Consider the following 22311-nt stretch of genomic DNA (forward strand, 5'->3'; position numbering starts at 1 on the left):
GGGTTATGGTAACATGCTAAGCATAAAGAAGTAAAAATATAGATAAATAATATTTAAACTAGTAAATGAAAATGTTCCTTGAGGTTTGTGAACTACTGAAGTACACTATTGAGCCCATGATGCAGGTTGTGGGAACCTTTACAGCTGGTTAATAAAAGCATGGGGGGATCAAACTTTTTACTAGTATCCGAAAGTCAGGAGACATGGCTACCTTAAATTGTAATAATAATATCCCCATTTGATGTTTGGAAGGTTATGGAGTTACTTGTTGAGGACAGAAGCAAGCAATCAAGCAAACACACACACACACACACACACACACACACACACACGAGTACTATGAGCAAACTAGAATATAAGTAGATGGGTATTGCGAGCAGGGAGGGACCCTCCTGTATGAAGTGTTTGTGATGTCTAGCATCTTTGTCCTCTGCCCTCTGGATGACAGCAGCCTCCACTTCATCACACTTGCTTTCATAAAGGGTTAGGGAACAATTATGGAGTTCATGGAGGAATAAAAGTACAACCGAGCTTCACAGGTAGGCTGCCATGCTAGTCAGAATCCAGGTCGGGTGGGTCCCTGTGGCTCAAGTTCTTCCTGGCACAGAGCATTCTGGAAACAAAATGAGTTGCTTCTTTGAAGCAGATGTGGAAGATCAAGTAAGCTAGGCTACTTAAGATGGACCTGTGAGCCAGGCAAGGATGATTTGATAGCCAAGCATTCAGACATCCAGACTCACCTGGATCGTCATTCCTCCATGTGCCTTCAAGCAAGGCCTCAAAGGTATGACGGGGCAGAGCAGTGTCCCGGACCGCACCCTGAGGCAGCCTTCCTCTTCTAGCTTCCCCTCTCCAGAGTTCAAGTTCCCAGACTTCACAGCACTCGCTTCTGGTCTTTGTTAGCTTCTATCCTCCCTGTAAGGTGCTCTGCTTCTCACAGTTCCTGTAAATCCTTCACACTACACTGAAACCTTTCCAGGAACCTTGAGAAGGTGTGTGACCTCCAAGGGAGTGTCGTGTCCACATTTGTCCTCAGGAGAACACAACTATTAATCTTGGAAATGCTAGGGCCGGGGGCTCTGACTACTTATTCTTGCAAATCACATTTACACACACAAGCCCACGTGTGGAATGTCTGATGCATAGAGCTTGGTCTTGACAAATCAAAGCCCAAGTATCTCCTGGCTGCAGGGCTTCCCTCCAGCAAGGGCTGGAGGTGGGAGATGCGCATCTCTGGTGCACTGGATAACACAGGCTCCACATTAGGCTCCACAGCCCCTGACCCAGCGCTGCTTTTCTCATTTGGTCTTTCTTTTCCCTTAGCTCCTCTTCTCCCTTCCTCGCCTCCTTTCTCCTGCCCATTTTCCAACACTGAGGACTGATTGATTCCAAATGAGGTAACTACACTATCCCGGAGCCACCCTGTGTTCCTATCCCTTTGCCACGAGAGGGCGCACTCCCTGTAGGCCAAGCCCTGACTCCCAGTACAGATCTCCGTTTCATTGGACCCATGTTTGCTGAAGCTGGGTATGGTGATCCAAGCCTAGACTTCCTGATTGTGAGGTGGAGGCAGAAGGATCAGGAGTTTAAAGCCAGCCGGGAGCCTGAGCTACATGATGAATAGAAAGAGAAAAGCTTACAGAATAAAGGAATAAGATGTAGGTGGCATTTTTCGTTGGTACTGCTAGCCAGCTCATTATTAATCAATGAGACTAATACATATTTACAGTGTGCAAAGACTGTTCCACAGTATTTCCTCCTTTTTGCCCAATTAAAAAGGAAGATTTTAACTTTAACATAGTAAACTTACATACTATCAAGTTAAGAATTACAGGTACAACATCCAATCCTTTTGTAATTGGCAAAATTAGAGAAAATATTATTTATCTTATCTTCGTGAGTTTAAACTTTTTTACCTAATTTACCTTTTATCATGATGAAAGAAAACTTTAAATCTAATTATCTAGTCTTTAATTCTATCAAAGATCCTAGAAGGGTGTAATGTTACCTAACAACAGGGACATCTGGCTGCCAGGACAGTCACCCAAAGTTCTTCCGTAACATTGGGGCATCTAACTTCAGCCTACAGGCATAGTATATCTGACAGACATTTCTGAGAAGCAGAGAATTTTATAAAACAGTCCTACCTTTTCTCTGCAATTTTGGCAGTCACTTTCTTTTGCATCCTGTTGGTCCAGTATGGACAGTATACTCTCAGCAATTGAGGCAAGGGCGATTTCTTTGCCCACTGGCTAGCTTTTGCCACAAAGAAAGCAAACTCTATATGGAGTTTCTACCATGTCTACTATCTTGTCTGGAGTAAATTGGTACTGCCAGAAGCACATGTGTCTCACTGCCAAGAAAAGCCTTATGCTATTAAAACATTTCAGATGTCATATTCTGTAGGCCTCTGAAGTGCTTGAAGACCATCTATCTATCTAAATATATCTGTTTAACCTTGAAAACATACCTAATATGACCACAAGTTAGATTATTGTAGATGACTACTCACCTGTATGTCTTAATTATACATTACATTTTTTTTTTTTTTTGTTAAAGGAAAACCTTTTATAGTCTAGGTCTTTTATTTTATTTTTGTACATGAGGCCATGAATTCATATGGGATGAGCTCCAGCAGCTCAAGCTCCCTCCGGTTAGTCCTCACAAAGTGTGCTTGTCTGGGTGGAGCAGGCTGGCGCTTGAGCTGAACCCAGGTGCCCTTCTCCTTGGCTTCCTTTTTCTTCTGGTCGCTCTCCTTCACCCGCGTCAGGAAGCTGTCCCTGCTCTTAGAGTGCTCGATGTGCTCAGTCCGCACATTAATCCTCTTGGCGAGAATCTTGCCCTTGCTTGTTTACAATGATGCCCACGGCATGCTGGGTGACATTGTAGACTCTTCCTGTCTTGCCACGGTAACACTTGTGGGGTGTTCCTTTTTGAACAGTGCGCATTCCCTTGATGTCTACAGCACCACCCTTCTCGTAGATTCGCATATACATGGCCAAAGGAGCAACTCCATTCTTCCTAAAAGGCCGAGAGAACAGGTAGCGAGTGCTCCTCCTCTTTCCCTTCGTGTTTGCCATTTTGGCGAGTTACTGGAAGATGGCTGCCGCGGCCAAAAGGTATACATTACATTTTTAAAATGAGCTGTATAAGCACAATATCCCAAACAAGAGTAGAAATATACACATAATATAGCAAAAATAACTTTAAATTTGTATCAATAAACCAAAATTCATACCTATGTAAAATATTTTGAGGTTAATAGTTTTTTTATTAAACTATATTCAATAATCTACCCTTTTATCTCACTATCCCCCTTTTTTCCTTTAGAAAGAGGTCTTTGAATCTAACTCTTTTGTTTAGCTTTTTTCCTGACTATGACCAATAACAACTTGTAACCAACCCCCTTTAAATGATGACAACATCCATAACCAATATTTTGGGAATGTGACATTGTTTTCTCTAGACTGCATTCTGTTGTCTGGGTGTGCTGGCATCTTTTGGGGGGCCCTGAAAAGGTTTAGGATAATGGTTAAGTCTTGGCTAGAGTAGTTGGTGAGGCTGAACCATCTCAGCAGCAGCCTTAAAGCTGTTCTGGATGCAGAACTCTGAGGAAAATGTAGCAGATGTTGGATCACTTGGGCCATCAGTTTTTATTGGTGTCTGGTCCCCTTGCTCTGAAAATACATAAACTTTTAAAGGTAATATATGTATCTATATTAATATAAGTATAGCCTGTGTGTTGTACACAAGTTAGCCCAAGATGATTTTTTGTTTTATGTTTGAGCAGGTTAAATATATGTCACGTTTTGTATTTTTTTTTCTAGGTTTATTTCTTTATGTCTGTAGCCAGGATTTTCAAGAGGTCTTCCCCAATCAAACCTGATCCATACCAACCTTGAATGAATCAATGGCCTCTCATTACCTGTAGAAATAAAGCATAACCTCTTCCCGAAAGTAACACACCTTTGACTTCCATTTTAAAGTCAAGGTATTTTTTTAAATATATAGGTTGATTTGATCTAGCAACTTTCACAATCCAGTGTCTCTTAGCAGCTATCGCTAATTCAAAGACAACACAATAATATATAGTATCCAGACTCTGTGTTTCCCATTTTTATGTGGCTTATTTTTTATTTTATTTTACTTTACTCCTATTTTAAGGACTTTATTTTATTAATCTATTTTTAAATCTATGACTGTCCTTTCTCATTTCTCTCCCAAGCCTATGTATACTTTTTCCATCTGGATCTGTCTTTACTGAACATCTGTATTGTTATTTGATCACGTGAGATGAATCTTGAATTGTTATGTCAGCCACCAGCCCTGCTCAGTTTAGTGCATGGTGCTAGTACATGGTGATCAGTGGCTGGCAGTGGCCAGGAGACACCTCTGGTACCAAGGCCCACATGAGAGACTGCCAGAACCCACCATGTGAATTCATGACGTGTTGGTAGGCTCACGCTGGTAGCTCAAGCCCACAAGCATCAGCTGGAGACATCTGTAGTGAGGCTGGCATGAGAGACACGAGACTAGGAAGCTGTGTTAAGCTTCATTTTTGTGTGTTTAGAATCTTTTCTAAAGCTTTTTCAGGTTTTATGTGGAGTTAGGTGCCAGATGTCTGGATGACATTTTAGGCAGGGATTTTCGTTGGGACCGGGGGACTAGCTCTTTATTAACCAATGAGAGTAACACATATTTGCATTGTACAAAGATTGTTTCATAGCAAGGAGCCCATTCTCTACACCCTGTCCCGGGTCACACTCAGTCAGTGACTCTTACGAGGTCAAGGGAACAAACCAGATGAACACTCATTTCATTGGATGCCTAGTGAGGACTGAGGAAGATCACAGTTGTTTGCTTAACAGCGCTTAACTCAACAGGATAAACATGTAAATAATTTAAGGTTTTCACTCAGACATCTCCCTCAAACCACTGCACAAACACAGGCTAGGTAGGGCTAATAGGACTTGGCCACAGCACTGAGAAAGACTAGTTGGGGAGAGGGTCTTGAAGAATTGAGTAATCACTAAACAGCTGTGGACACCATTGACCCAATTACATTGTTCAGAGAGGAAAGTAAAGAACAAAAAGAAGCAGCCAGCAAACTTCTTCTAGTGCCTGCCATATAATTGGGTCTTAGGGATCTTATCCCAGAAGGATACAAAGTTTCCAAGCTGAGGACAACACACTCTCTGAGCTTTAAATGACTTGGGGGACTAAAACGGTCCCAAAGAACTAACTGGAATTTAAATTAACTTCTAAGGTAATGTCCCAACCTTTGGAGGTTGTGCCCTGAGCACAAGAGGTAGGTAGAGAGGAGAGGTCCAGCCTGGGTCTTTGGGCATCACATGTTCTGAGCTCTCACCCTAGTCTTTTGGGGCTGCTGCCCTCATTCTGATACAAGCACTTGCCGCTCTGAGAAAGCAACCGCTCTTCGTCAACATGTTCCCAAGAAAAGTAAGTGCACACTTCCATCAAAGCAATTCCAAACTTCCATCAGCAGGACAACAGTTCAGATCAGCCTGCCTACAACAGAGTGAGGGGTCTGAGGCAGTGTGATGTTGTTCTCACTGAATCATGAAGACCCGTGAAGCTGCAGGAGTCCCTAAGATCAGAACAGAGGAAGCAGCCTCCCCTCTCCCCACAAACTGTCCTCTCTCACTTATCTAAAGCCACTGGGCATTTTTCATTTTGTGGAATCCACGGTCGGATGGCACCAATGAGTGGATTTCTGAATTTGGTGCTGGTGACATTAAAGAAAATGCCTCCATTGTCTCTTCCTGGGGGGGAGGGGACATGAGGGCTAGCCAAAGGAGAATGGAAAATCCAGCTAAGTACTGTCCTGTCCAGTTCATATATTACACAGACAGGATACTCCGTGCCCCTGTCTTCAAGCTTAGAGACTATTCTCACTATCAACCTTGTAGTTGATTCCGGGATGATATATTGCCACTAAGAGATATTTTATATTTTTAAAATCCTAGGGAAAAAATAGATTCTTTCTTATCTTCATGATGACACCGACCCATCCATGGATATTTGGAGGGGTGATGTGTAGAAGAGGATTAACTGCCTTGAGGATGGGGTTCCAGATGACAGGGCTAGACAGAGGAAATGAGAAGCACAATTCTGTTCACTATCACTTTGACAGTCAGGACTCGACTCCAGGGTTACCAGGAATGTAGGAAGGAAAACCCAGTCAGCAGGGAACAGGTTGCTAAGTGTATCCAAGGCCCATTGTGACCACTGGGGTAATTCTTTTTTTTTTTTTTTTTTTTTTTTTTTTATGTTGATAACAATGACATGGATGCCCATGTAATTATTTAATTTCACAACTATTTCCCTACTACAGTCATCCTTTCAGGGTCAAAAATTGTGCCTTTTTCATCACAATGTCCCTCTCAGTTAGAAGTATGTCTAACCCAGAGGGGAGGCCCAGCAAGTGTCTGTTAACCCAAACTGAGTTACTGTGGCCCTACGGTGGTGACAGTCAGTGTCTTAGCTTCACAATAAGCACAGAGGAAGACTGAGTCTCTCTCTACCCCTGGAGGGATGACTGCCTGGGAAGTTCATGACCGTTTTGGAGATAATGGTAACGAGAGCAGATGCTTGACGTCTCGAACAAGTTTTTATTATTGTTTTGAGGTTTCTTTTGGTTTGGTTCAGTTTTCTTTGCTGGCCCAGAACAAATCCCAGTGTCCAGAGGAACTTAAAATACTGAGGGCTTCATCAAGCTTCTCTAGAACAACCAGAGCAGAGCAGGACTCAGCAGACTGTCAGGCGTGAAGCAGAGGACCTTGTCTGGGCAAAGCAGAATGGAAGGTGGAGGAAATTTGGTCAGAGCTTTTGGGGCAAGGGCTGCTCTCACAGCCCTCACAACAAGCTGCTAAGCCTTGGCACTGTGTATCATTGTGGTCAGGGCTGACTCTCAAAGCAGTGTCAGTGTCATAGAGCTGTCATCTTGACTGTCACTGTCCCCAGGAAAGCGCTACCGTATTTCCTTGATAGGTTTGTGCTGGCTTTCACTTGTGTTGCCTTCTTATGGACTATATTTTCTTCCTCTCTCTCTTTCATGTGTTACATGTTATGAATGTGGGTTCATGTTTGTGTGGGTACACATATGTATATGTCTCTCTTTTGTGTGGCATGTGTTATGCATGTGTGTGGGTACATGTGTATGCATGCACATGTATACGTGTGTGTGTGTGTGTGTGTGTGTGTATGTGTGTGTGTGTGTAGGCCAGAGGTTGACATCGGATGTCTTCCTCACTCACCTATTTACTGAGGCAGTTTCTCCCAACGTGACATGCCAATTTGGCTAGTCTATGTAGTCCGTTTGCCACAGGGATCCCTGGTCTCTGCCTCCTGGGCACTGAGATGTGATGTGAGCCATTATGATGATCTGCTTTGCTATTAAGGTTCCGGGTATCTGAACTTTATGGTTGCTCAGCAAGAACCAAATCCACTGGACCATTCCCCACCCCACAACTTTACTCTTTTAAAATGTGTGGTAGCAGTCACATCTGAAAAGCTATTCGCAGGAATGGTTTCAGACTAGAGTGATGCTGTCTTCCTTCAGAGAGGTCTGGGCCTGCTTCTGTTGTGGATTTGAGAGCAGCAAAAGCCTAGGACCTCCTCAGTTGAGTCCTTAAGACTTAGAGAATCTGAAGGTGAGAACAGAACTCTCGAATGCCTGCATATTCTGGTTTGTCTTGCCCTGTGATGCCACCTTGGGAACCCCTTGCAAGCTTGCATTGGATGGGTGCCCTGCACACTGGCCATTGTGCTTCAAAGCCCATTCTGTCTTTCCATGAGGCTGGCTCTTGGTGACCTCTAGAGGCTGCAAAAGCTTCATGAGCTGGGCTAACTCCTTTGGACCTCATTCACCCCAGAATCATACCCATATAACTTCTCTTCTTTTCTCTCCAGTAATTCACAGAGATCGTTTACACATTTTTGCCATTTTCTGAATTGTCCTCTGCAGGAAGCATAGTCCAATTTAACTTGTGACTAAGTTAGGGAGTTAAATGTCTACCCCCACTTTATTTCCTAGAAGTGAACAACCCCATGGAGATGACAGGACTGGCAGGATGTCTCCAGCTGCTTGGCAGGGTGAGGCCTTTGCTCAGCTTCCTGGGAGCTTTTGGAGTAAGAGAATGTTGATGCTGATTTCTGAGTTCCTGCAGGTTTCAGAACAGATGTACCATGGACAGATCCAATGAGACCCTCCCTGTGAGCGGCTTCATTCTCCTGGGCCTCTCTGCCCACCCAAAGCTGGAGAAAACCTTCTTCATCCTCATCCTGCTTATGTACCTGGTGATCCTGCTGGGTAATGGGGTCCTCATCCTGGTCACCATCCTTGACGCCCACCTGCACACGCCCATGTACTTCTTCCTGGGGAACCTCTCCTTCCTGGACATCTGCTACACCACATCCTCAGTCCCCCTCATTCTCGACAGCTTCCTGACCCCCAGGAAGACCATCTCCTTCTCAGGCTGTGCGGTGCAGATGTTTCTCTCCTTTGCCATGGGGGCTACAGAGTGTGTGCTCCTGAGTATGATGGCATTTGATCGTTATGTGGCCATCTGCAACCCCCTCAGGTACCCAGTGGTCATGAGCAAGGCTGCCTACGTGCCCATGGCTGCTGGCTCCTGGGCAGGTGGCATCACCAACTCTATAGTGCAGACATCTTTGGCAATGAGGCTGCCCTTCTGTGGGGACAATGTCATCAATCACTTCACCTGTGAGATCCTGGCAGTCCTGAAACTGGCCTGTGCTGACATCTCCATCAATGTCATCAGCATGGGGGTGGCCAATGTGATCTTCTTGGCGATCCCAGTCCTCTTCATCTTTGTCTCCTATGTCTTCATACTCACCACCATCCTGAGGATCCCCTCTGCTGAGGGGAGGAGGAAGGCCTTCTCCACATGCTCTGCCCACCTCACTGTGGTGATCATCTTCTATGGCACCATCCTCTTCATGTACGGGAAGCCCAAGTCCAAGGACCCACTGGGGGCAGACAAGCAGGACCTTGCAGACAAGCTCATCTCCCTCTTCTATGGGGTGCTGACCCCCATGCTGAACCCCATCATCTACAGCCTGAGGAACAAGGATGTGAGGGCGGCTCTGAGGAACCTGGTGGGTCAGAAACAGTAACTCAGTGACTGTCACTGAATCCAGGCTGCCATAGCACAGGACCTCCAAAGTCCTTACTGTATCTATGAAAAGAGTGGTGGAGTGAAGAGGGCCATTTCTCCAAGGACTAGTGATAACCTCAGGAATGACACTAAAAATGAGCCTACTTTTCTGTCAATGTCTCATAAGCAATGGAACAGGCTGAAAGGAAAAGCCTTCACATCTCCAGAGATGCTGGCTGGCTGGCTGCTTCGTGCTCAACCTCAGGGTCATCACAGCACAGCTCTTTTGAGACCAGAAGCTTCTGTACATCTCTGTAAAGACATTGATGTGCACAACCAGGAGACAGATGCAGAGCCTGGCTCTTGTGTAACATGAATGTTTCTGAGTCTGAAATCACAGTTATGCACCACCCAACCTGGTCTTCTCGTCATTATATTTTCTTTTCAGCTTCCCTTTGCCACATTTCCACCCCAACTTGTTTTTACTTTGGGGGTCTCAAATGCATTTGGGGGTTATCTCAATCCTTTGATGAATTGTGGCATAAATTGAAATAAGCAAACAGAGCCAAAAATAAGAACCAAGGAGACAGATGGGTAAAGAGAAAGTAAAGGGAGTCAGGAAGGGGGCTGAGGGGAGAAGGGACCAGATGGAGAAGAGAGGGGAGTGTTGGCTAGGGGAACACATGGGAACAAAGTGTAATGACATGCATACAGGACTGAAGATACCACGAGGAAACTCATTAGCTAAAAGAGGGAGAATCAGGAACTTAAGGATGCTGTTGTGTACATAACAATTTAGAGCTCTTGTCTGAAAAGACCAATATGAACAAAACACACAAAGAAACAAGTGAAGGCAGATAGGATGGCCCATGCCTATAATCCAAGCACCAAAAGAATTGATGCTAGAGGACTACCATAAATGTGAGGCCAGCCTGGTCTATATTGTCAGGAATAGGCTATCCTGAGCTACAGTGAGAGATCCTGTCTCCCAAAATAAGCAGAAGAAAGAAAGGGGAAGAGAAGGGATCCAGACCACAAACATAAACCTCTGCATAAAGCACTTAGCCTCCTGCATTTTATATATAGCAATGGAAAATTGACCAAGACACCTGGTGTGGATCCAGGGCTGGGGAGTCGGGACTGTGTGAAAGTCTTCCATCCCTGACCTAAGTTGCACAGTTCTTCATCCTGTGAAGGGTTTATCGCTTGTATTCTTTGTCACATGCAGGAAACAGCAATTATGTCTGTGTGCAGACTCATTTTTATCTTTTCAATTTATTATTAATATCATTTGGGTGTGCACATGCCTTTACATCCGTGGAGGTCGAAGGGTGTCTCTGTGGGATTGGTTCTCTCCTTCCATCTTGATGTGGGTTCTGGGGGTTCAGCTCAGGTCCGCAGGTTTGGGCCTTTGTAGCAAGCACCTTTAGGCACACTTGCTGGTCCCAGGGACACACTGCTGTGAGCAAATCTCCAGATTTATGTCATGGACACCTGGAATTTATTCTAGCAGCTGCTTCCCAGGAGCCTGATGTGCCCAGTCCAGATGGTAGTAGAGGCTTGCTCTGCTGGTGTGGAACTGCTTATAAGACAATGGGCAAAGATGAGGACTTTCCAGGGTGTCTTCGTTACAGCTTTATTGCTGTGAAGAGACACCATGACCTCGGCAACTCTTATAAAGAAAACATATTCTTGAGGGGGCTCACTTGCAGTTTGAGAGGTTCAGTCCTTTATGATCATGAAGGGGAGCAGGGCAGATGTGGTGCTAGAGCTGAGAGTGCGGCATCTTGCAGGAAACAGGAAGTCAACTGACTGTCACACTGAGGGAAGCTTGAGAAAAGAGACCTCAAAGCCTGTCCCCACAGTGACACCCTCCCTCCAACAAGGCCACATCTAATAGTGCCACTCCCTTTGGGGGGCCGTTTTCTTTCAAATCACCACACAGAGGGAGATGGGAAAGAGAGAGCCAAGCATAGACAGAGTTTGCCTATCACATAGGTGCTCTCAAATAAACCATTAAGGCTTATATTAATTACAAATGCTCAGTCAATAGCTCAGGCTTGTTACTAACTAGCTCTTACAACTTAACCCATTTCTCCTAATCTACGTGCTGCTCTGAGGCTCATGGCTTTTACATCTATCCCATTTTGTGTCCATCTAGCTAGCGACTCCTCTGACTCTGCCTTTCCTAGCTTAGCTTTCCTAGCTAATTTGATCCTGTTCAGCAACTGGCCAGTCAGCTTGTTTATTAAACTAATCACAGTGACATGTCTTCACATAGGAAGGATTATTGCACGGCAGCCAAGCTGTACTTAAATTGTCACTTGTCTTTGGACATTGGATCTACCAGAGTTTCCTTCCTGACCTGGGCCTCGCTATGTGTTCCAAGCAGGTACCATCCTCCTCTCTCAGTCTCCCAAGTGCTAGGATTACAGGAGTGAGCCACCACTGAAGCTCAAGGGAACTTTATTTATTTGTTTGTTTATTATTCAGTCAGGTTTTCCTTACATAGCCCTGGCTGTCATGGAACTCTCTATGTAGACCAGTCTGGCCTTGAACTCACAGAGATCTATGTGCCACCAAACCCACATGCACAGGGTAATCTTTTGTTTTTGTTTTCCTTGGAGAAATATTTGGAAACATTGTTGTGCTGTATGGTAGTTCTCTTTTTAATCTAAGGAACTGTCAGCATTCGACATGAACAGAACCTCTGCTATCATTTAGATTTGGGTACAGCAGGCTCCTGGGATCTAATGCTGGACAGCACAGACATACCTTGGCTATTGTGAATCAAGTTGCAAGGAGGAAGTGCTGGCTTTGTTTTCCTTGGAGATCTACTCAGAGCATTGCTGCACTGTTTGGTTGTTCTCTTTTTAAACTGAGGAACCGTCACAAGTTTAGCACAATGACAATTCTTATTTAGTATTCCTCCTAACAGCTAACAACGGGATAGAAATGAGAAACGTAACTTTCTGCTTCACTTCTGTCTTAGTTAGGTTTCTATTTCTGTGAAGAGACACCATGACCATGGCAACTTTTATAAAGAAAGACATTTAATTGGGGTGGCCTACAGTTCAGAGGTTTAGTCCATTATCATCATGATGGGATACGGAGGCATGCAGGCAGACATAGTGCTGGAGAACTGGCCATACCTACTCCAACAAACCACACCATTTTCTTTCAAACCACCACACCTCCCCAAAACATTTTTAAACTCTTTAAGAAGATTCAATTAGTTACTATGAATGCAGTATCCTGCCTGCATGAATGCATGCAGGCCAGAAGAGAACACTTGCCACAGATGGTTGTGAGCCACCGTGTAGTTTCTGGGAATTGAACTCAGGACCTCTGGAAGAACAGTCAGTGTTCTTAGCCACTGATCCATCTCTCCAGGCCCCATTCTTATAGTCTGAGCATATATTATTCAGATTCCAACAGCCTCAGATACAATGAGGCCTATATAATCCAAATATACCCTTAATTAAGAAAGGAGAGAGGGAGAGCTTGGTCTTATTCAAAGGACTGCTTTTAGAGCTGAAAGAGGAAAATAAAACAGATTGAGGGGAAAGTTATTAAACAGAGTCTGGACCAATGCTAGCCAATGACTCAAAGGCCATCAGGATGCCCAGAGTACTCCTTGGGAACTAGAGCCCCATTAAGGCTGATGTTTGGTTCCCTTGGAGGCTAAGTCCAGGGCTAAGTACTGAGCAGCCTATTAGTGGTGCAAATTGAGTGAGCATCATTCCTTCCTGCACTTCCCGAGGAAATGAGAGAGCTGTTCAAAGAGCAACCAGGAGCTTGGAGAGATAGGAACTTTCAGTTCAGGCCTGCAGCCAGACACCTGCCCACCCCCCAGGTCTGTCCACCAATATTTCTACTCTGAGCACTTGGCTGAGTCTTCTTTCCTGGGTCCTCGATTTTTTTGTGTGTGAAGTAAAGAGTGTGTGGCTATTCCTCTCACTACACAATGCATGGGGAAATACGGAGAATATCCACAGGGGAAGAATTGATGAGGGTGACCTGGCACTCTTTGATTAGTGTTTCCTGTGCACCCCCCCCCATTTACCCAGAAGTTCAAGGGTACATTCACACCAACTTCCTGCAGATTACAAGGAGCCTTGGTTGGCTGATTGCTCTAGCTAAGGGTTGCCTGCTGCAAACCTGCCATCTGGTGGACGTATTGAAAGTTGTGGGCCAGGAATCCTGCAAGCCCCTTTTATCAGCATCTCAAACTTGAAGGACTTTGTGAAAACCTTGGATCTCAGTGGGTCTGAAGCCAGTGGGATCCAAGGTTCTACAACTCTAGTAAGTGCCCAGTCGGTGCCCATCCTGTTCTACCTGCAGCACTCAAAGGGTGATGGAGAGAGGCAGGGGAGACACTTCTTGGTGGAAGTTTCCTACGGTGAACCAAGGCCCAAAGCTTTTTTATCTCTGGATCCAGATTTTGCAGTGTTTGGGGTCTCCTGAGGTTCTTTACTCACATTTGAAAAGTTCTAAGCATCTAGCATCTCTCTGCACTCACCAGACTGTGCGGAGTTTGGTGTCCACACTGCCACACAATACCTATCTCTAGGCTGGTTGTATTTCTCAAATCATGTTGTCCAGTAGCTCCCCCTACTCAGTCAATGAATGGGATTTGTTCGTTCTTGGGGATGGGCAGATCCTGCCTCAAAGAAAACATTTGCTTTTCTCTTACATTTATTAGAACACTAACACTATGCCAAAGGCTTTCTGAAAGCAAAAAGAGGTTTTATTGATGATGTTGTTGTTTGTATTTGGTTTGGCTTAAGGGTTTTTGATACAGGGACCCATATATGGGTCTAGGTTGCCTTCAAACTTACTATGTAGCTGAGACTGGCCTTAAACTACTGAGCCCCCTAATACTCTCTTGCATGTATCAGTCCACCAGCCAGTCCTGAGCCATGTCCCTGTACTGCTTTGCATTGTATGGACCACAAAAGTCCTCATAGTCTTGTGATCCCCTACTCCTGCTTCTGACCCCTGACCCAGCTGTAGTGCTTCCTTGCCCTCCCCCTGCCGCTGGCAGTGCATAGTGTGGTGTCCTCCTCTTGGAAAATTAATAAAAATAAAAAAGCATCTTTCTAGCTATAGAGATGGCTCAGAGGTCAAGAGCACTGGGTGCTTTTCCAGAGGTCCTGAGTTCAATTTCTAGCAACCACATTGTGGTTCACAACCATCTATAATAAGGTCTGATGCCTTCTTCTGCCATGCAGGTATACATGCAGAACACTCATACAGAAAATTATATATATATATATATATATATATATATATATATATATATAATCTTTCAATAGCATTGGCATCCATGTGTTATCACCCAGGCACTTCTGCAAATTAAAATCACCAAGTACACTGACAGGAGTACTCACCCAACTGAAATGATAGTGCATGTCCTCACACACACTCATAAACAAAGGCACAGAGAATCTCTAGTCATAATAGCCGTAGCTGAAAATAACTAATGCCTGTAGGAATGTCCAAAGAAACAGGGCATGGTTGTGCACTCGGTACCCCTAGTGTCTGGGAGGCTGAGTTAAGATGGGAGGACCATGTGTTTGAAGCCAGCCTGAACTAGCAAACTGGGGACTGGGGAGATGGCTCAGTGGGCAGACACTTGCTGCCAAGAATGACAGCCTGAGTTCAATCCCCGCACCCACATGGGAGAAAGGGAGAAACAACAAATTGTTGTTATACCTCCATATGTGCTCCCCATATCTCTCTCACCCTCCTTCCCTCTGTCCTCTCTCTCTCTCTCTCTCTCTCTCTCTCTCTCTCTCTCTCTCTCACACACACACACACACACACACACACACACATTTTTTTTAAGTTGGAATATCCATGCAGTAGAATGCTATTTAGCAAAACAACTGGCAAAACAGGCTATAGAATGAGATTCTTTCAAAAATATTGTACCGAGTGAAAGAAGTCAGACACACAAATAAGTGCACAGTGTGTGACTGGAACCCGAGGGAAGTCAAAACCAAACCAAGGCACAGCAACAGGAAGCACAAAGGCTGGGGTGGGGCCAGGCTGACTGTAAGAACACAGGAGGCTTCAGGAGAAGCTGGAGTGCTTCATATCATGGTTTTGCACACGTATTTCTTAGTCTTAGAATGGTCTGCTTAGCCAGGTGGTGGCACACGCCTTTAATCCCAGCACTTGGGAGGTAAAAGCAGACACATCTCTGTGAGTTCGAGGCCAGCCTGATCTACAAAGTGAGTTCTAGGACAACCAAGGCCACACAGGGAAACCCTGTCTTAAAAAACCAAAATCTAAACAAAAACCAAATAAACAAAAAGGTGCTGTAAAGTGATCTGCTTGCTTTTTTTTTTTTTTTTTAAATGTGTATAGAGGCTGTAGAGATGGTTCAATAGTTAAGAGCACTTGTTGTGTTGCTCTTGTAGAGGACCAAGGTTAGATAACAGTATCCACAGGGATGCTCACAATAGTCTGTAACTCCAGTTCCAGGAGATTCAGTGCCCTCCTCTGACTTCTACAGGCATCAGGCATGCACACGGTGCACGCACACACACAAAACAAAACATTCACACATAAAATCAATACATCTAAAAATATCTTTAAATGGTGCTTGCATGTATGCCTGTGCACCACATGTGTGCCTAGTACCCTCAGAGACCAGAAGATTCAGGGGCCAGATCCCCTGGAACTGGAATTACAGTTGTGAGCTGCCATGCAGGTGCTGAGAACTGAATCTGGGTCCCCTGAAAGAGCAGCCAGTGCTCTTAATCTCTGAGCTAGTGCTCCAGAATGCTCTTTTTATGCAAATTATACCTAAAAGAGTTGATTTACATATAAAATAAGCAACTTTACTTTTCAATTTTAATTGATTTTCTGACTGGTTATGTACAATTGTGGGAGGGTCTTCATAATCACAAGCTAGACTCCTCCTTCTAAATGCTGGGATTATAGGGTTATATTACTATGTCCAGTTTATGCAGGAATTAAAAACAGGGCTCCATGTGTACTACGGGGAGCTCTCTACCGAGCCAGTCATATTCCCAGACCCTATACAATCGTTTTATTAGTTTTCCTTTAAGACTATCCTGATTCTACCCTGATTCTTATCTCAAGTACTTCTAAAATACAGCCAAATGCAAATAGATATAAAACATAGCCAAGCACAAAGAGACATAAATATAGCAGAGAAAAATCACATGGCAACTGTTGCAGAAAACACGTTCCTTGCGTGCTGTCCTGGTTAGGGTTTCTATTGCTGTGATAAACACTGTGACTAAAAACAAGCTGGGGAGGAAAGGGTTTATTTGGCTTACATTTCCATATTGCTGTTCACTACTAGAAGGAAGTCAGGACAGGAACTCAAGCAGGACAGGAACCCAGAGGCAGGGGCTGCAGAGGCCTTTGAAGAGTGCTGCTTACTGACTTGCTCCCCTGGCTTACTCAGCCTGCTTTCTTCTAGAACGTAGGACCACCAACATAGGGATGGCACCACCCACAATGGGCTGGGCCCTCCCCGACCAATCACTAATTAAGAAAATGACATATAGCTGGTTCTTATGGGGGCATTTTCTCAATTGTGGTCCCCTCTTCTCAGGTACCTCTAGCTTCTGTCCAGTTGATATAAGACTAGCCAGTACACATACCCAGAAGTTATCTAGGAAACTATTATTATTCATATGAATTTAGAAAAGTCTGGAGATGGAAGTAACTTCCCCAAACCATCTGCTTGTGCACACACCGACACAGGCATGAGACAGAAAATCAAGAAAAACCTGAATCTGGGGTGGGGGTGGGGGAGCAGGTTATGATTGTAGCTAATCACTAAGAAGGCCAAATCAGGGAGAACACAAAGAGTTCCAGGTCAGCCTGGGCTACAGTGAGGCCAGCCTGAGCTAGACCCTGTGGCAGGTGTGATGTCAGCACTAAGGAAGTAGAGGCAGAAGGATCAGGTGTTCAAGACCAGTTTCAACTGGTCCCCAAAAATCTCTAAAACCTCCCCAGAAAAAGGAAAGCAGAGAGACTGTGCACATGAGTGTAAGTATCCATGGAGGCCAGAAGAGAGTAACATATTCCCTGGAGCTAGTGTTTCGAGGCAGTTGTAAGCCACCATGCTGGTGCTGAACATCAAATTTGGGTCTTCTGCAAGAGCAGTGGCTTAGTTTGGCTTAGTTAGGGTTACCATTGCTATGATGAAACAGCATGACCAAAAACAACTTGGGGAGGAAAGGGTTTGTTTGCTGACATATCCTCAATCACCATTCATGGAACGAGACCAAGTCAGGAACTCAAACTGAGCAGGAACCTGAAGGCAGGAGCTGGAGAAGAAGCCACAAAGGAGTGCTGCTTACAGGTTTGCTCCTCCTGGTTTGTTATTTTAGGGGCTGGAGAGATAGCATCCAGGATCACCAGCCTCAAGGCGGCACCACCCACAATGGACTAGGCCCTCCGCCATCAGTCACTAATTAAGAAAAAACCCAGCAAGCTAGCCTACAGCCTGATCTTATGGAGGCATTTTCTCAGGCGAGACTCCCTCCACTCAGATGACTCCAGCTTGGGTCAAGTTAACATAAAAACCAGTCAGCACAAGTAAGGACCCCTCTTAACCACCGAGCTATCTCTCCAGACCCCAGAGAGTTTCTTAACTGTCCATATGCTAGGGTCTACCCCCTCAAAAATGTGAATTCCATGATTTGGGGAAAGAATGAGAAGAAATCTGGCCTGATAAACATTTCCTTGCTATTTATTTGTGTGCTTCTGGAGTGGAACCCAGGCCTCGTGCACACACTAGGCAGGCGTTCTGCTGTTAAATTACATTCCAGTCCTAGGTGCTTGGTGCTTTCAATCCCTCCTAAAACTACTGGACCACACAAGTTGCCAGTGAGGACAGGGGAAGAATAAAAGTCTTGGGAAGGTTAACTATGAGATTCTTCCCACCAGATTTGAATTTATTTACAAAGTAACAGGTACTGGATCACTAGTGTTTAAAAGCTTGTAAAATCACTGCTGGATTTAGCTGCTCAAGTTTGTAATCTCAGCACCAAGGATGTGGAGGCAGGAGGGTCAGGAGTCCAAGGTCATCCTTAGTTTCATAGTGAGTTTGATAGCAGCCTGGGCTATGTGAGATATTGGGGTGGGGGAGAAGAAAGAAAAAAACTAGGAAAAAAGTTTTGTAAAATCAGTGGTATCAATACCAGAAATAAATTAAAAAATGTAATGATACCTAACAGGTCAAATTTAATAGCATAAAAATGAACACTTCTTAGTATAGTAAAACGGCAAAGTATTTGATTGGATGGTTTGTCTTTGAACTGTTCATCACACCATATGATGCCATAAAATTCAAGTGAATTGCTGCTGAACATAAACATTTCAGGATTACAAAAAGAGCAGAACGACATGTTTGTGCCAGCTGGGGAAGACATATGGCTCCCTCTTGGGATGGAAAGAGGACCTCCAAGGTAAACAGGTAGGGTAAGCAGGTTGTTAGGTAACAAGAGTGAAATTTCTACCAGAGAGAGGTTTGTAAGGTCCCGTTTGTGTCTGACTTTTTAAATATTACTTTATTTACTTACTTATTTATTGGACAGGGTCACTGTGTCGCCTTAGCTGGCCTAGAACATGCTGCCAGCAGTACTGTCCCTCCACTCACAGAGCCCTAACTCTGACTCCTGAGTACTGGGACTAAGGGCATGCACCACTATCACTGGCCTGACTAGCCTTTAAACACCAGTAGCTGAGGAATAGTCATTTTCCAAGTAAATTCAAATCTGATAGGAAGAATCTAATAATATCTTCAAAACGTCCTGTTCAATTACTCTTCACTAGCAATGTATACAGTTCAGTAGTCTTTGGGACAATTTAAAGTACTAAGTAGCTAGCACTGGGATGTGGTAGAGTGCTAGTCTAGTGTTCACTCACTTATAAATATTATGACACATAGAGACAGATATTCCCCAAAAGACATTTAATATGTATTAAGACAGTGGACACACATAAATACATTGTATGTATGTATGTATGTATTTTTCGAGACAGGGTTTCTCTGTGCGTTGGAGCCTGTCCTGGAACTCACTCTGTAGACCAGGCTGGCTTTGAACTCATTGCCTCCCAAGTGCTGGGATTAAAGGCGTGCACCACCAACACCCGGCCACATGTAAATATCTTATGTTTCAGTTTTTTAAATACTGAGAACCACCATTCCCTGAGGAATCATGTTGTCAAATTGGTTCATGTTGTAGGAACCTTGGGATAAATCTTTCCCTGTCATCTCTGGGCATTTATTTTCTCCTGCTGGACCTTTGGTTGGGAAAGCCAAGCCTAAGCATACCACTCATATTCAAGTTACTTAAGGGAGTACACCTGTGCACTGCTCTCAATTAAATGCTGGGAAGGCTGGGGTAATCACAATAACAAGGGAACAGTAACTGCTTGTGTTATGGGTGACACCAGGATAAGCCCTGTCTTAGGGTTCTGTTGGTGTGACAAAACACCATGGCCAAAAAGCAACTTTGAGAGGAAAGGATTTATTGGGCTCACACTTCCACATCACTGTTCATCAATGAAGGAAGTCAGGACAAGAGCTCAAACAGGGCAGGAACCTGGAGGCAGAAGCTGGTGCAGAGGCCACAGAGGGATGCTGCTTACTGGCTTGCTACTCAGGGCTTGCTCAGCCTGCTTCTTATAGAACCCAGGACCACCAGCATGAGTCAGTACCACCAACAATGGTCTGGACCCTCCAGCATCAATCACTAATTAAGAAAATGCCTTACCGGCTTGCCTACAGCCAGATCTTATGAAGGCATTTTCTCAACAGAGGTTCCCTCCTCTAAGTTTTAATTGCTACCTCTCTGGCTTTATATACATAATAAAGAGTTGGCAGTTGCCATATATTGGTGTATTTTAATAATTGCTATTTAACTGACATTTTTATTAATAGGAAAGTTTTAGAGAAGTTTTGCTTTCACAGTAAAATTGGGCAGAAAGGATAGAGACTCCCCATTCATATGGTGCCCCCCATAGTCAACACCTGTTCCAGAGTGGAACATCCATTACTCCATTGCAGCTGATAGCCTACACTGGCACATCCTTAACAGTCCATAGTTCACAAAAGGGCTCATTCTTGGTGTCTTACATTCTGAAGGCTTCTGCAAAGGTATATAATGTCTTGAACACTCGACTACAATATGGAAGAGTTCTACCACTCTAAACCTCCTCTATGTGGTGCTCATTTCTCCCTTCTCTCCCCAACCTTGGAAACTACTAATCTTTTTAGTGTCTCTGAAGTTTACCTTATAAATAATGTCAGATAATCAGTCATGCAATGTGTGTCCCTTTCAGACTGGCTTCTTACATTAGCACTGTATAATTGTATTTCTTTTTCATGGCTTGATAGCCCATTCCTTTTTGGTGTTATATTAATATTCCATACCCTAGGTCAACCACTGTTTATTTATATGCTTATCTATCAAAAGACATCTTTTTGGTTCCAAGTTTTGAAATTATGAATAGAGTTCTCTGCTATACGCTTCTCTGCATATGTTGGGATTTGTGTACATGTAAGTTTTTATAAATCAGTCTTTGTTATTGTTCTTGAAATAGGGTCTCACTCTAGTCCAGACTGACCAACAACTTACTTTGTAGCCCAGGGTGTCCTCAAACGCAGGGTACTCCTCCTGACTCAAATTCTGGAGTTATGGGTATGAATCAGTCTTGAAACAAAAATTTCACAGTGTTTTTCTTCCCCATACTGTCTTAATTAAATAGTTGTTGAGGTTGCAAAATGAGCTATTGAAAACAAAGCATGACCCCTTGCAAACTATTCCTGTGTGTGAATCAACCAAAACAAAACCAAAATACAGGAACAAAATATTGGAAGTTCAACCTGTGTGTCTGCTTTTGTCATCTGTAATTCCAAATGTCAAATTCTCTCATTCATCCAAACCTTACCTGTTACCTTGGAATTCTCCTTTTTTTGTCTTTGACCTGTTTGAACTTCTAAATTTTGTTTTTATTTTATTTCACATGTATGGATGTTTTGCTTGCATGTCTGTCTGTGTGCCACATGTGCGCTTAGTGCTGGAGGAGGCCAGAAAAGGACGACAGATCCCCTGGAACTGAAATTACATCCACCATGTGGATGGATACATGGAACTGATCTGTGGTCTTCTGGAAAAGCAGCCAGTGCTCTTAACCTCTGATCCATCTCTCCACTTCCAAGTTTGAAGTTATAACATAAATCTAACCTGGCATGGTAGGACATGCCTAGATTCTCAGTACTCAGGAAGCTGAAGAATCAAGTTCCAGGCCAGCCTGGGCTTCACAATGAGATCCTGTCTCAGACTCTCACCTGCCTGTGGATTCTATAGCCAATAAATAAAATAACTTTTTTTAGTACTGGAGATGGAACCTAGGGTTGCATGCCAGGTAAATTCTCTAATACTGAGCTACCTACTCATCCCTAAAATAAAAGCTGTTTAAAAATGTTTTCAAAGGTCCAGTGTGGTGGTGCATGCATGCTTTTAATCCCGGTTACCTTATCTGAAGGCAGAGGTAGGTTGATCTCTGTGAGTTTGAGGCCAGCCTGGTCTACATAGTGAGTTCCAGGACAGCTAGGACCACATAGTGAGACCCTGTCTCAAAACAAAAAACAATAACAAAAAAAAAAAAAAGACACCACCAACAAAACATTTTTAACCATGTGTATGTATGTATGTATGCATGTATGTATATATGTATGTATGGAGGGAGGGAGGGAAGGAGGGAGGCAGGGAGGCAGGGACTGAGGGAGAGAGGGATAGAGGGAGGGAGGTAGAGATGGGTGCAGTGAGTACAGATGTCTGGAGGTACCAGAAGAGGGAGTCAGATCCCCTGGAGCTAGAGTTACAGGTAGTTGTAAGAGCTACAGGTAGTGCCAGGCCCAAACTTGGGTTCTCTCCAAGATCAGTGTACACTCTTAACCACTGAGCCCTTTTCCCAGCCCCTGAAGTAAGTCTGAATACTATAGAAATGAATAAGGAAAGGGAGTGGAAGACAGGGAAAGCCCAGGTGTCTCTGGAGTTCTTTGGAGACTGGCAGAATAGTGTCCAAGGCATCTCAGGCTGAGGGCACCTCAGGTCGGAGAATGAATTTTATAACATGTTAGTGTTGGATGCTGTGGGAAAAGCCTTTC

The 22311-nt window shown here is 44.1% G+C and overlaps 1 protein-coding gene and 1 pseudogene across 1 annotated transcript; one reads left to right on the top strand and one right to left on the bottom strand.

Annotated features, from left to right (window-relative positions):
* Window positions 1–2584: 2584 nt before the first annotated feature.
* LOC127224574 (60S ribosomal protein L21-like) lies at window positions 2585–3080 on the bottom strand (annotated as a pseudogene).
* A 5128-nt stretch (window positions 3081–8208) lies between these two features.
* On the top strand, window positions 8209–9159 carry LOC127224566 (olfactory receptor 13C7). The gene has a single exon (XM_051187607.1). It carries the CDS (start codon window positions 8209–8211, stop codon window positions 9157–9159), a length of 951 nt encoding a protein of 316 aa, XP_051043564.1.
* The last annotated feature ends 13152 nt before the right edge of the window (window positions 9160–22311 follow it).

This window comes from Phodopus roborovskii, unplaced genomic scaffold, assembly GCF_943737965.1.
Source record: "Phodopus roborovskii unplaced genomic scaffold, PHOROB, whole genome shotgun sequence".
NCBI lineage: Eukaryota > Metazoa > Chordata > Mammalia > Rodentia > Cricetidae > Phodopus > Phodopus roborovskii.